The following is a 13,751-nucleotide window of genomic DNA, read 5'->3' as shown; positions in this document are numbered from 1 at the left end:
ACTTTTAGATAAGGCAATAATAGATGGCACTCGTGGTGGTAGTTAAACAAGTTATATTTATTGAGTTTAAACGTGAATATGTCTATGAAAGATTGTATTACTGTACTGTGATAAAAGAGAATCACAATGCTGAAAAAGCATGTTCAGAAACAACGTTTGGATTTGAAATCAAAATAATGGATAAATGTTGTGGACACGGGATTTTTTTTCTTCTGCCATATGTCTATCCTAGAGACATTTTGTTACACCTTTACTTAGTGATTATTTTGCCTTATGTCTGTTCTAGAGACATGTTACAGCTTTTTGATAAAGCTCTAATTGGTTTTCTTTTGGAAATATGTTTCAAATTCATTTTTAAAAAAAGCATATCTTAGACAGAATCATCATTTCTATTCATTGTCCACTGATTTACTGATGAGCATTAGCTGCTTCCAGCAGTGTCTGCCTGTTTTCTCTTCCGCGATCGCTGTACTGACTCAAATGTCAGTCAAATGTCAGATCATATTCATAATACGCCTTGTCTCCGCTGACCAATATCCACACTACACGACCGAGAAGGCATCTTACGTGACCATTCATGCACACTGTAGCGTCATGCTACACAAGACAATTTATAAGATTTAATACTACGCTTTTACTCAAAACTCACTTCAAACCACCATTGAGTGTTTGTAATAACTTCCGATTGTGATATAATGTGATATATAATGTTGCAGAATAGGCAGAATATCATGAAAATCACATACAAATCATATACGATGTCGTAATCGTGTGTTTATTAGCTTCATGTTTCATCTGTGGAAATGTTTTTCTTCTGTATGAAACTGAATGTCTCCAGAAACCTTATAGGATAACACCAGTAAAATAAAGTGGCCAATTGTCAGTAATTATGCAAATCACATGCAAATACTGACAAGCAGACAAGATGTAATCTCATAATACTATCTAATTAATATTAGGGCTTATTTGTTCCATCATATTTATTTGAGTCTTTACAGTGTTGTGCGTTATAAGCAATCACACACGATTCCGTTGAGTTTATGAATGCAATGACCAATCAGAGGCTGAAACACCGGAGTTTTGTTTTTCAGTGCGCGCGCTCACTGAATGAATTCTGCTCTCTCGCAAATTCTCTCATCATAAACTACAAAGTGCAGATGTACGTGCAATGTATTTAGAGATTTATTCATCATACAGTGTAGATGTATTACATACAGCTTCACTGATTATAACGGGAGGGTTTTTAAAGTTTATAAATTCGCACTAGACTGAAGTCAGTGATAATGTTCTTTGATAATTTAAATGATTTTTGTTCATTTTCTGTAGCTGCTGTTTGAATAACTGAGGAAATGTAAGCATTATAATTAGTAACTTAAAATCTTTCTATTAAATCATGTTAAATACAAATTCAGTCATATTAAAAATATTTGATATATTTAGTTAATAGATAACACTAACATTAGGCAGCTTTTAGCCCTACCCTGGAGTTGGCTCACTCTCTGGCTATGAAACTAAGTAAGTAATTAAATAAATTAACATGATAATATCGTGTATCTGTGATTTCACAGGCTGACGATAGGACGATATGACTATGGAGCATATCGGCCAACACTACTCAATGGTATCGAGGCAAATCGGTCGGTGCCTAAAAAAGTATTGAATTCGATACCCAGCCCCACTTTTAAGTACTAATATGTAACTTTAAGGTACTAATATGAACCCTTTAGGGATATAAAAGGTGTGCCTTTTGAAAAAGTACCACCCCAGTGACCGCCTTTGTTCCTAATGTTACCTTGCTGTCACAACAATACTATGACCAAGTAAAAAAGCAAAATTATGTCTTTTTTCAAGTCTGAGCTGATGTTGCTACGTCACTTTTAACTGTTCATGTGAATGATCTCTCTCTCCTTTTTCCTGTTTCCCCATGTGTCCCTGTAGTGTGGAGGAGATGAGAAGCGAGTGGATAGCAGGACAATCTATGTAGGACATCGGCCATGTCCGGACACTGTCATCCCCTCTAAATTCTGTGACAACAGGATTGTGTCCTCCAAGGTAACTTCTGGTATTTTGTTATTTGTTATACTTCACCTCGTCACAAGTCTGAAAGCACAAGCTGGGCTGTTGCTTAACCTCGCTGCAGTGTAATCAGATTTTTACAGGATAACAGCATTAAGGGTTTGCTAGCTCCCTACAAGAGCCTGTTTGTAATTTTCTTTAGCTCATAATTAGCGAGTGTTGTTTAATGCCATGGCAACTGCACCACAGCATTAACACATGAGAGATGCGTATTAGCAGCCGCATGTGGAGAGAATGGCTGCAACACGCTTCTCTCAAGCCCTGGTGTTCAGCCACCTGTTCCTCCAGGTGTGAAGAGACTGTTGGGACCCCCCTACAGCGTTTGAACTTAGAAATTCCTTTCCATTTTCTCTCTTTTTTTTTTTTCCCCCCTCTGTTTTTTCATAATTGTCTCTTCGCAAACTGCAGTAAATCTTACCACCCCCTTCCACCCCACAAAACTCGCTAATTTGCCTGTCAGAGCAGTGCTTGAGATCCGGCTGATAAATACATAGTTGCAATTAACGCTCAAGTGTTCAGGGTGGTTGACTCTGCCCCCCTTAATCTTGTGGGACTTCCTGAATCTCCTCATTCAGTCAATAGATGAGAAGTGTTTTAAGATACGAAAGGAAGAAACAAGGGAGTAAGAAGTAATAGATTTATCAGACCTGTGGCCATGCTGTGGTATCCAGTGATCAATTCCTCTCTGGCATGAGGCTCTAAACACACTTTAATTACCTGCACTGAGATGTTTACAATTTTCTATGCATCTGCTTTGCATCTTCCCCCTTCTAACTCACAATAACCTTTTCTCCATGGTATCCCTTGGACCCTGTTTTTCCTCTAAAAGAGGTCCAGACCTGCCACAGCTTCTCGAGTTTACCTCAGTATAACATCTACTTTGTTAGAAATGATGATGTATCCCCCTTTATCTTATTGCAGGTGCCCCAAACTGCCCTCTCTCACTTTCCTCACCCATGGCGATCCATTATTTAGCAGTGATGGTTATATTAGGTGGCAATAGCTGTCCACATTCCAGTTATTTTTCGGTCTTTCTCTCTCTCTATCTCCCCTCCCACATTATCCAGTCACTATCTGCATTTATTTGGCTTATTGGGTAGCTGAAATTCAAGCAGCGTGACATGCTATACTCCTGCCAGAAAAAGTGCATTTTTCATTGTATTATACATTTTATAAAATGATACAGCTTTCCTACTTTTTCCATGCCATACTATTTTTTTTATACATATATTTTTGTTAAATAGAAATAGTATAATATAGTATATTATTGTATATTAAATCTAAAATTATATTAATATTTTTATTAATGTGCAAAATGATAAACAGGCATGGCATCAATGAAAAATATAAAACATTTTCCTTGTATGTTTGTATTAGTTTCAGCCTTAAATGTTGATGTTAACTGGTATTTGTGAACTAGTGCGCTTATGCCGTCGCGTCCATTTCAGAAAAGAGAGGTGAATGAATAGCAGGACACTGCCAAACGGATCATGTGGCAGGTTCCCCTTTTCTGGGGTTCGCCGAACGAAGTCGATAAGACGCTAATCCAAATCAATGTAATACCTGCTGACCCAGAGAGCTGCCACCCGGTCACACACATCAGAGAGCTCCGGAGCCATTGAAGTCATCTCAGCTCCCTCTCCCAGAAAAGCACAAACACGGGAGCTGATGAATATTGAATGCATTTAATCCTTCCTCCAGCTTTTCATCAGGTTGTGGATTTACACTCGCATTGCTGTAAAGGAATAGTTCACTTAAAAATACAAATTCAGTGTGATTTTGCAAAAAGTCCATTCTGCTTTTCCATATAATGAAAGTGAATCGCAACTGTGGCTGATAAGCTTCAAAAATGACAAAAAGCACCATAAAACTAATTCATGTAACTTGTGCGCTATATTACGAGTCTTCTGAAGCCATATAATAGCTTTGTGTGAAGTAGTGAGTATAAATGATGACACAATTTTCAACTAAAAGTAATTGACAGCTTGTTGGTTTTTGAACTTGTTACTGTTTAACACTTTTTTTGTTGTTGTTGCTTTGTTTTCTCACTTCCTCAGTACACAGTGTGGAACTTCCTGCCAAAGAACCTATTCGAGCAGTTTAGAAGAATTGCTAATTTTTACTTCCTCATCATATTCTTGGTGCAGGTAAGTGAGTGCATTTGATCAGTCATAAGCGTTTTCCATCCCCAGAGAGTCAAACTCTGTGTGTGTGAGAGGATGCGAGTATGTTTATGTGTGACTCATAGCCAGGCTGTATCTGCCCCATGCTGATCTGATGTCATTGGACCTGTGATAATGGCAGAGAGAGTGAGACAGCGAGACTGGAAAGCCTCTGCTCCGCTCCATAAAAGCACATGAAGACGACCTTAGTTAAACTAGCGAGTGGAACCGTGTAAACGGCTGATGCGGTTTAGACAAGTGTGTGTATTTAAAAAAGGGTAATGGTGGATTGCTGAAGAGCATATGGTCTTGTTTGCTGTCATGTAAACAAGGAGTGAGAAATTACATGCACGATTTGACACCTCACTTGGCAGCTTTTTAAAAACGTGTGAGATTGAGGCTAATGTCTTATGTGGTTATGACTGTGTCTGAAACCTGCAAATGCTGCATTCTCAGGCAGTATATGGAGAAAAGGCAGCATCAAGGCAGTACCATTCAAAGGTTTGGGATCAGTACGATTTTTAATGTGTTTGGAAGTAGTCTCTTATGCTCACCAAGGCTATTTGATTAAAAAAAATAAAAACCGTAATACTGTGATTTTTTAAGTTACTGCAATGTTAAATAACGGGTTTCTGTTTTAATGTATTTCAAAATGTTATTTATTCCTGTGATGCAAAGATTAATTTGCAACAGCCATTACTCAAGTGTTCAGTGTCACATGATCCTTCAGCAATCATTCTGATATGGTGGTTTGCTACTATAAAGAAACATTTCTTATTATTTTCAGTGTTGAAAACCGTTGTGCTGCTTAATATTTTTGTGGATACCATGATACATTTTTCAGGATTCTCTGAGTAGAAAGTGCAAAAGAACAGCATTTATTTAAAATGGAAATGGATCAATTTAATGCAACTTTGCTAAATAAAAGTATTATTTTCTTTCAAAAAATTCTTACTGAGCCCAAACTTGAATGTGATCATATAGGAATAGGTACTGGAAAATAAAATTTTTGACTGGTTTTGCTGGCTTATTCACAAATGTAAGAACTTATAAGCCAATTCTTTTAATGAATGTATCAAAAAGACTCTCAAACTCGGTTTGAAACATGAATTTGTGGTCATTTGAAAATACAAAAAAAGCATCTGACAGATCTTTTGAAATCAGCAAATTCATAGATAAAAAGTTTACAGAAAAAAACTTTTTGAATTCAATTCAGTATCCAGTATCTCTCTCTAAACTAAGCATTGTATATTATGTGAATTAAATGTTATAGATCATATAGATTTGACATTATCATGCTTAACGTGACATTATGGTTCTAACAAGATGCCTTCTTACTAAAAAGCTTTAGTCGTTGACTAACTAAACAAAGCAATGTCATTCTGTTTCGTCCACAGCCTAAACACGTGCATCTCACAGTATATCTTATGTGCATCCATGTTGTGACGTGATGTGTGTGTGTGTGTGTGTGTGTGTGAGCGAGAGCGAGAGAGAGATCCCCAGGTGTTTGCCCGGTTCTGGCATGCGTCTGGCGTGCCTCTACTAATCCTGCTTTTCTCTGGAGGGGCTCCTTATCCTCTCTGACTAGCTCTCCCCACGCAGCCCACTATTATAACTGCACAAGGGAGATACACACGCGCGCCTGTCACACAAGAACAGCGCTTAAATCACCAGCCTCCAAATAGAAGCGCGTGATTCTCCTGAGGCCCTTTACAAATGCACCATCATCTTACGCCCATTTCTGTCTCCCCATGTCTTCATCCTGCCATTTTTTTGTTCCTCACCCCCTCTCTTTTCCTCATTTCTTTGTTCTCCCCCCTTCTCTCTCTCTCTCTCTCTCTCTCTCTCTCTCCTTTCCCTGTACGCCTCTGCAGCACAGCACTGCTGCTGACGTCAGCAGCCAGGAAGCCCTCTGTAGTTCTTTCGAGCCACAAATAGACACTGACTGATAAAAAAGCACCAGTATGCTAAAAATAGCACTGCGTGCCTTCACCAGGGTCCTGATGGGAAAAAAAAGATGGGAGGAGAGGAGGACATAAGGAGGGGAGGAGTCGAGGGGAATCTCTGTCTCTCACACGCACATTTTGACACACATTCTGCTGGAATGTTCAAAATACCTGTGTGTGTGTGTGTGTGTGTGTGTGTGTGTGTTTAGGGATTGCGCTAACAAGCAGTCAGTGTTCAGCCGAGTGGAAGTGCATAACCATAAAGAGGAAACTAGCACATAATCTTGAGTAAACGCTATAGAATGAATTAAATGAGGATGTTTTTTTTTAGGGGTAATTTCTACCAGGTGTCTGTTAGAGATCACTTCACTAGAGTAGAGAGCACTATGAATTGTTCTTCACGCGCACAGGAACTGAAATTTAAAACTGTTAAAAGAAAAGGCTCAATAAACTATCGCACAGATATAATACACTACACATCAAAATCTCTTCCCTTTGTGCATTGAACTTTTCTTTGCGGAGCGCTGCAATTCTGCGCACGGGATGCGCATAAGCGCTTTGTGCCACTCCGTATACAGGGCTCCAGAGTCATTCTTCCCACTGGTCGCTCTTTGCGACTAACTTTCTCAGTTGGTCGCACTAGCACATGATTTGGTCGCAATATTTAGTTATTTAGTTATTTATTTTGCACTACAACATGGGATTAATCAATGCATGCTGATGAACTTATATCATAGTTTAAAGTTATATGGAAACAGAAGTGGTTAACATTCAACCCGTTCTTTTTCATCAGTAGTATTTGTGATTTGAATTTTGTGAATGGGAGTTCTTTTGCTGTGTTATAAGCCGGGCTTGGGGTGCTTTCACTTTCACGAATTTGCAATCTTGTTGTAAAGTTTTACAAGAAAATATAATTGTCTGTTTTTCTTACATGCATCTACACACCTTTCACTTTTTAAGACTAAAACAAAAGATGGATTCATTGTTATTCTTAATTAAAAAGCACAACAACAATAAAACAGTAAGATACACTGACAAACTAGCTTACAAAACGTTTATTAACCAAAACGAATAAGATGAGGCATGGCATACACCACATGCTGTATTATATACCCACTAATGACTTACAGAACGTTTAGCAAACACTGAGGAATCAAATAAAAAATAAAAATAAAAGAGCCTCCATATCGTAACGTGAGGTAAACGGCAAAGATAAGAAGCTTTTCAAAATGAAAACAAAAAGAAAAGTAAAACTAAACTTGTTGTTGGTGACAGTTCTTGCATGTTTTTTTTCCCATAAGAATACCAACATGTTCACCTTCTCCGGTTTAAGAAGTGGTCTTTTACTTTACTTTAGCATGAAAACCATCCATCAATTCCTCAATATTCGCGTCATTTTTGCTGTGCGCACCTTCGCGCTCGCGCTGACGCGGCGAGTATAAACCATTCTCTACACTCGAAGCGCTGCACATAGGAAAAATGCATTAAATAGCGAAGTATTTCTGGGGAAACTTTTTCAAAGGAAAACACACACACACACACATCTCTTTGCTGAGCAGCGGCGGTCTCGGTGAATCAGCAGCATCCACGACTGAATGGAACAAAAAGTGTTGAACTTGAAATTTGCTTATGCGCGAGTGCACTTGCTGATTGAAGGCGGATTGTATAAAATGGATTTAAAAAAAGTTTTATTACATCACGCGCTGGCACAGATGCAGTATATTAACGCCACGGGTCATCAATAAGGTGCAGATTGGTCCTCAATTTGTGTTTCCAAAACACTTTTTCACAGCACGCATCACGCGCTCAAACTCATCAAAAGTCAAAGAAATCCAAAATTTACCTTAACATATTAAGTTAGAGGAAGATGCGACTGAATTGATGCTTGAAGAATGCGCTTCCAGCAGCCATGATAAACAGTTAGCGGTTAAAGTTTTCTATGCACAATTTGATTTGACGAAAGTCACGAGACCCATTACTATCTATCCAATCACGTTGATGGATAAAAATAAAATTAAAATAAGCATGTAACGACCACAAACGGAGGAAAATAGCGGAGTAAAAGTACCGATACATCACTTAAAGTACACAATTTTTAAACTACTCAAAAAAAGTACAATTACTGATTAAAAACTACTTAATTACTGTAACGTGAGTATTTGTAATTCGTTATTTCACACCCCTGGTTATGATTATATATTTTTTAATTTGTTATTTTTCTTTATAATGAAGTTGTCTATGTTTAGTAGATGTGTGTAATACACAAAAGAGTGATGATCAGGTCAACACACACTGAGGTATAGAAAAAAAAACAAACCTGTGCTGGTATCGTATCGGTATCGTCCGATACTCAGAACTTTTGGTATCGGATCGGGATCGGTTCTGAAAAAATGGTATCATGCCACCCCTAGTTTTTTTGTGCAGATATTTTAGCGTAGACGAATGTGAAGGATGGAAAGAAGTACAGCATGTACAGTATGATTCATTGATTCTTTATCAAACTATTCTGAACTGTTTAGAATGTTAATTTTAAATTAGTTATTAATAATTCTAGTTATTTAAAAGCATGTGCAGGGCAAAACATGATGCCTATAAATGCCATGCCAGACTGTAATGCTTCAAAAACGTAACAGAGGCGCATCTGCAGTGGCATCTGTACCACAAAACTCTGGTTTTGTTGCAGGACTCAGATTTTACAATAGACCTAAAGGGGGCTTGTACCATACAAAAATGTTTTATTGTTTTATTGTTTTATTGCACAATATAGTTAGTTTCATTTTATTATTTGCATTTAGAGTTTTTTTCCCTGCGGCTGAGATGAGAACAGACCAACAGAACAGATCTGTGACCCACCAGTTGAGGAAACATTGGTTTACACTGTGCAAACACACACACAGGTGGAAGCCTGCAGATACATTTTAAAGTCAAGGACAAAAAGTCTCAATAAACGTTATTTTACGACATCTTAAAGCAACCAACCGACATTATGAATTCCATGAACTATATATTTAACTGTATATTTATTAGGGCTGGGCAAAAAAAATCAATTTTCCGATTAATCGTTTTTTTAAATGACGTCGATTCGATATCGATTCTCAAAAGCCGCGAATCGATCTTTTCCAGTATTTATTTCAGCACACATTTAAAACAAGATCTGATTAACGTGAATCTTATCATTAGTCTTATCCACTAGATGTCACCCTTATTTACCTTGCGCGATGTTACAACAGAAAGCCTGTCAATAGTTTAACGTTCTACTGTCAGAATATATTACTATTTAGCAGTCTGAAGACTCAATGCTACTACTGCTAATAAATATTAATAAATCTTTATTTTTAAAGGAATAATCACATCTGTTTTCAAAAAATAAAAGAGTTTAATTTTCATTTGATTATTTAGGATAAATTAAATTAATGTTTTATGCCTTCATCTGATTACCAGAAAAATGAAGAACATTTTATTGGGCCCTCTTATTGTTTAAAAAAGGACCCTATACAAAAAAAATATTAGGTTTAAAATACAGGCATGTGGTTCTTAATTTCTTTTTATTAATTCACCATTCGTAAACTGATGTTTACTGTTCATTTTTTAGAAATATCAATAGCATTTGTATTAAAACTATATTCACTGAATGTAATCAAAAAAATTGAGAATCGAATCGAATCGAGAGCTTGCGAATCGAAATCAAATCGAATCGGGACATCTGAATCGATACCCAGCCCTAATATTTATTTAACTATATATTTAATGTGTCATGGGACACATAGTTTATCATGCTCAAAAGTCGTTCATTTTTATCTACACTGTTTTATGTCACTGAAAACAAGATCGGTGCTAATTGACAACAGAGTTTAATGTCGCTCTGATGCATTGACAGATTTTTTTATTTTTTTTTACAGAAACTGGTAGTGTTGATAAATTATTATCACTAAAATATGTTAAATATATTAAAATTAATTAAGCAGTTTAATCTCAGTTTACATCTGTATTTTTTTTTATCTCACTAAGGTCTGTGTTGGTATTTAGTACCTCACATGTTGTGTGTCTGCCTCTATAAGGTGTTTCGGCGGTAACTGATGTGTTCAGCACTAGCTTTGGGAATTGGCTCCCTTGAGGCGGCGGTTAAATGGATGGTGTTTTGCGTCTACGAGGTGGAACTAGCGAGGTGGGTCTGGCAGTGATGGGTGGGGGTGTTTTGTGTGAGCGTAAAAGCGTCGAAGGGGCAGCACTTCATCAGAGAAGTGACTATATTTCATTACAGTCGCTGATGAACTGTATCAGTGGCGCTGTCTGTTACTGAGTGATCCAGGGGAATAAACTCCCATTGCACATCTAAATGTGTGTGTGTGTGTGTGTGTATTAAAAACGAAAAGCAAAGGAAAGCATACTGTAGGACAGAGTGTCCTCGGCACTTTGGGCTGCATCTCTCAATATTTTTAATCAAGTGGGAAGCCGCAGTGGGCTCCATCCAGATGGGCCTTTATCAATTTATTAAATCAAAAAAACGATGTGCAGGGCTGCTGGCCCCCACAACATCCATCACTTGCAGGAGCGCATTAGAGAGCTTTCTGCTGACTGAATCCCAGACTCAGCCCTGGCTCCCGTGGAGAGGAGAAATACACCTGCCATATGGGAAACGGGTGATATTCACAGCAGTAAGGTGCGTTCTTTGGTGTTTTCTTGGCTTTCGTTTAAAAAAAAAAAAAAAAACTTCCTGGACTGCTGAATGTAAAGTGATTGTTCACATCAAAATGTGAATTCTGCCATCATTTGCTCACCCTGCTAACTCACACCTGTTCTTACAAACCTGTATGAAAATGCTATGGTAAAAACCTGTTGATTGGTTAACAGTAAGTTTACTTATGTCCAGTAAAAAAAAAAAAATTTAATGGGACATTTAAAGGGGTCATATGATGCTGCTTTTTTTTTTTTTTTTACATACAATAAAATACTGTTTAAATGCACAGGTCTTTGAAGGTGAAAATGAACTACTCCGCATCATTTACAGTGAAAAACCATAAAATGACATTCATCAAATTGCCCGTGTGACGCTTCACATTTTGTGTTTTTAGATTTAAGTAATTGTTTCTTCTTAATTTTTTATGTACATGAGTTTTTTTTTTTGTTAAATTAATATTTATTACATTCTTTTAGTGTAGTGTGTGTTACCATGATGGTGTTTTGTCCAAAACATTACCTTTCATTGTATGGACAGAAAATAACTGAGGCGTTTCTCAAATGTCTTTTTGTGCTCTGCATAAAGGAAGTGATACAGGTTTTTGAATGACATGTGGGTGAGAAAATAATGACAGAATTTCCATTAATGAGTGAACTACCCCTTTAATGTTGCTTTCTGCTGAAGGTGTAGCAAATTAGCAAGAAAAGCCCTCTATCTTCTCTTCTTCTTTATGTTCCTGACGGCGGTGCCGCTAAACAGCTGTCAGCAGACACCTGGCAACTGAGAGGTGTTTTAACATGATGGGCCACTATTGAAAGATCTTTGCTCCTGTGAACATGCGTGTGCACAAACGCCACTCGTTTCTCACAGTGCTGCGTGTTGTTTTAGCATAAGCTGTGGGGCAGGATTTAAAGATGCCTAAGTGCATTTGAGTTGGCCTGCGAGCTGTAACTTGTGGCTGTTAAGTAACGGCTTGCGTGTGACATGAGGAGGGGGAGGTTGCATGATTGGCCGGATCACAGAGCGGTTTAGATGACATCTAATGGCGCAGTCCAAAAGTGAAGTATGTGTGTGGATGTTTCAGAGGGGTTGTTTGGGATTATTTGGTGTTAGACTGAGTAAGGGCTGAAAGCACTTTTTGGTGTTTGTGTGTTGAGTGTGTGTGTGATCAGGATGATGGGGATTATTAGCTATGAGCTGGAGTGCTGCTGGTCTGAGATGGGCTTTCACCTTCAGAAGTCCTGCCGGGTTTACAGTCTCTCCCTATAGCAATTTTGGCACCGATACAGCACACACGGCATCTTTGTGTTTGAGCCATTTTCTGCAGTGAAGATGCCGTTTCTCACTGTGGCATGCGGTTTTTGCGCTGGTCTCTTTCAGACAGGCCCTGCAGGATGTGAGAGGAAGACGCAGTGGGTCTCGTGTTAGCTGTAGCTCATAGGACGAACAAAATGTTCACAACTCTGTGATCTTGACTTCATAACTTACCCTATTTTTTTCTCTTCCACATAAACACATAGAGCAAGTATTAATAACACCAAGTGGTTGTGAACTTATGTTGTTTCCTGAAAGAGTGATGGTTTCTGTTGCGTGACAAACCACTCATGTTAAACTGTTTAAACTGGTGTTTACTGTTTTCAGCAATTGGATCTTGGATGTTCAAACTCAAGCTGTCGTGGTTATGACATGACGCCTTATGTCCAGCTGCATTATTAATATACTAACAGTCTGCTCTAGCACATATATAGCTACGTTTTCAAAACATAAGGTCCATAATTCTTCATGGTTGATTTTTCAGAATTCAAATTTTATGTTACTCTTTTTGGCATAATTTTATAGTGCACAGTTTTACATAAAATAATAATTTACTCCAACAAAGGTTTGTTTGAGTTCATTACAAGTGAACCTCTCTGGGCAATGGCTGTGACATACTTTTGATTACCATTTTTGATGCTGTACATTTAATTAATTTAGGCAAAATAGTAGAATTTGAATATATCGGCCATAATTAGTTGTCAACCATAACATGAAATTAATTATCGACTTGCACAATCGAATTGCATGTATTGTCTAGAACAGGGGTGCCCAAACTCGGTCCTGGAGGGCCGGTGTCCTGCAGAGTTTAGCTCCAACTTGCCTCAACACACCTGCCGGAAAGTTTCTAGTATGCATAGTAAGAGCTTGATTAGCTGGTTAAGGTGTGTCTAATTGGGGTTGGATCTAAACTCTGCTGGACATCGGCCCTCCAGGACTGAGTTTGGGCACCCCTGGTCTAGAATCTGTATTGTTTGACTATCCTTAATTTACAGAAATACATTTACATTTAAATAAACGTCATTTAAAAAGTAGCCACATTTATACAGAACAGTTCAAAAGTTTGGTGTCAGTAAGATTAAAAAAAAAATGTTTTTCAAGAAGTCTCTTATGCTCACAAAGTCTGCATTTAATTAATCAAAACAAATTTTAATTTAAAATTACTGTTTGAATATATTTTAAAATGTAATTTATTTCTGTGAAGGCAAAGCTGAATTTTCAGTAGCCATTACTCCAGCCTTCAGTGTCGCATGATCCTCCAGAAATCATTCTAATATGCTGATTTGGTGCTCCAAGAAACATTTATTATTATTATTATTATTATCACAGTGTGTCCGCGGGGTATTAAAAGGTCAATTTAGAGAAAATTAAGGCCATTAAAAAGTCTTAAATGCCATTTTCCAAGGTATTACATTTTGTATCATCTTTTCATTATGTATATTTGTCCGAATATTGGGGTTCTGTGTAGTTTATTTTTGGAATCCCACAAGATTTGACTTCATCTGTTACAGCGCTCACTGACTGACTGCGCCGTTGCGTGATAGCGCGGGGCTTGTTGATCCCGCTCTCGCTGAA

At 37.8% G+C, this 13,751-nt stretch overlaps 1 protein-coding gene across 1 annotated transcript in view; it reads left to right on the top strand.

Moving 5' to 3' along the window:
• Positions 1–13,751, top strand: part of LOC107752059 (phospholipid-transporting ATPase 11C-like) — a 66,710-nt gene that overhangs the window by 39,188 nt on the left and 13,771 nt on the right. The window contains exons 2-3 of the mRNA XM_016567909.1: positions 1,939–2,052; positions 4,134–4,223. Of these exons, the coding sequence (XP_016423395.1) occupies positions 1,939–2,052; positions 4,134–4,223 (204 nt within the window). The remainder of the gene's footprint in view (positions 1–1,938; positions 2,053–4,133; positions 4,224–13,751) is intronic.

This window comes from Sinocyclocheilus rhinocerous, unplaced genomic scaffold (assembly GCF_001515625.1).
Source record: "Sinocyclocheilus rhinocerous isolate Xijiao unplaced genomic scaffold, SAMN03320098_v1.1 scaffold662, whole genome shotgun sequence".
Taxonomy (NCBI): Eukaryota; Metazoa; Chordata; class Actinopteri; order Cypriniformes; family Cyprinidae; genus Sinocyclocheilus; species Sinocyclocheilus rhinocerous.
Note: the sequence above shows the minus strand (reverse complement) of the source record. Positions and strands in the feature narration are given on the sequence as shown.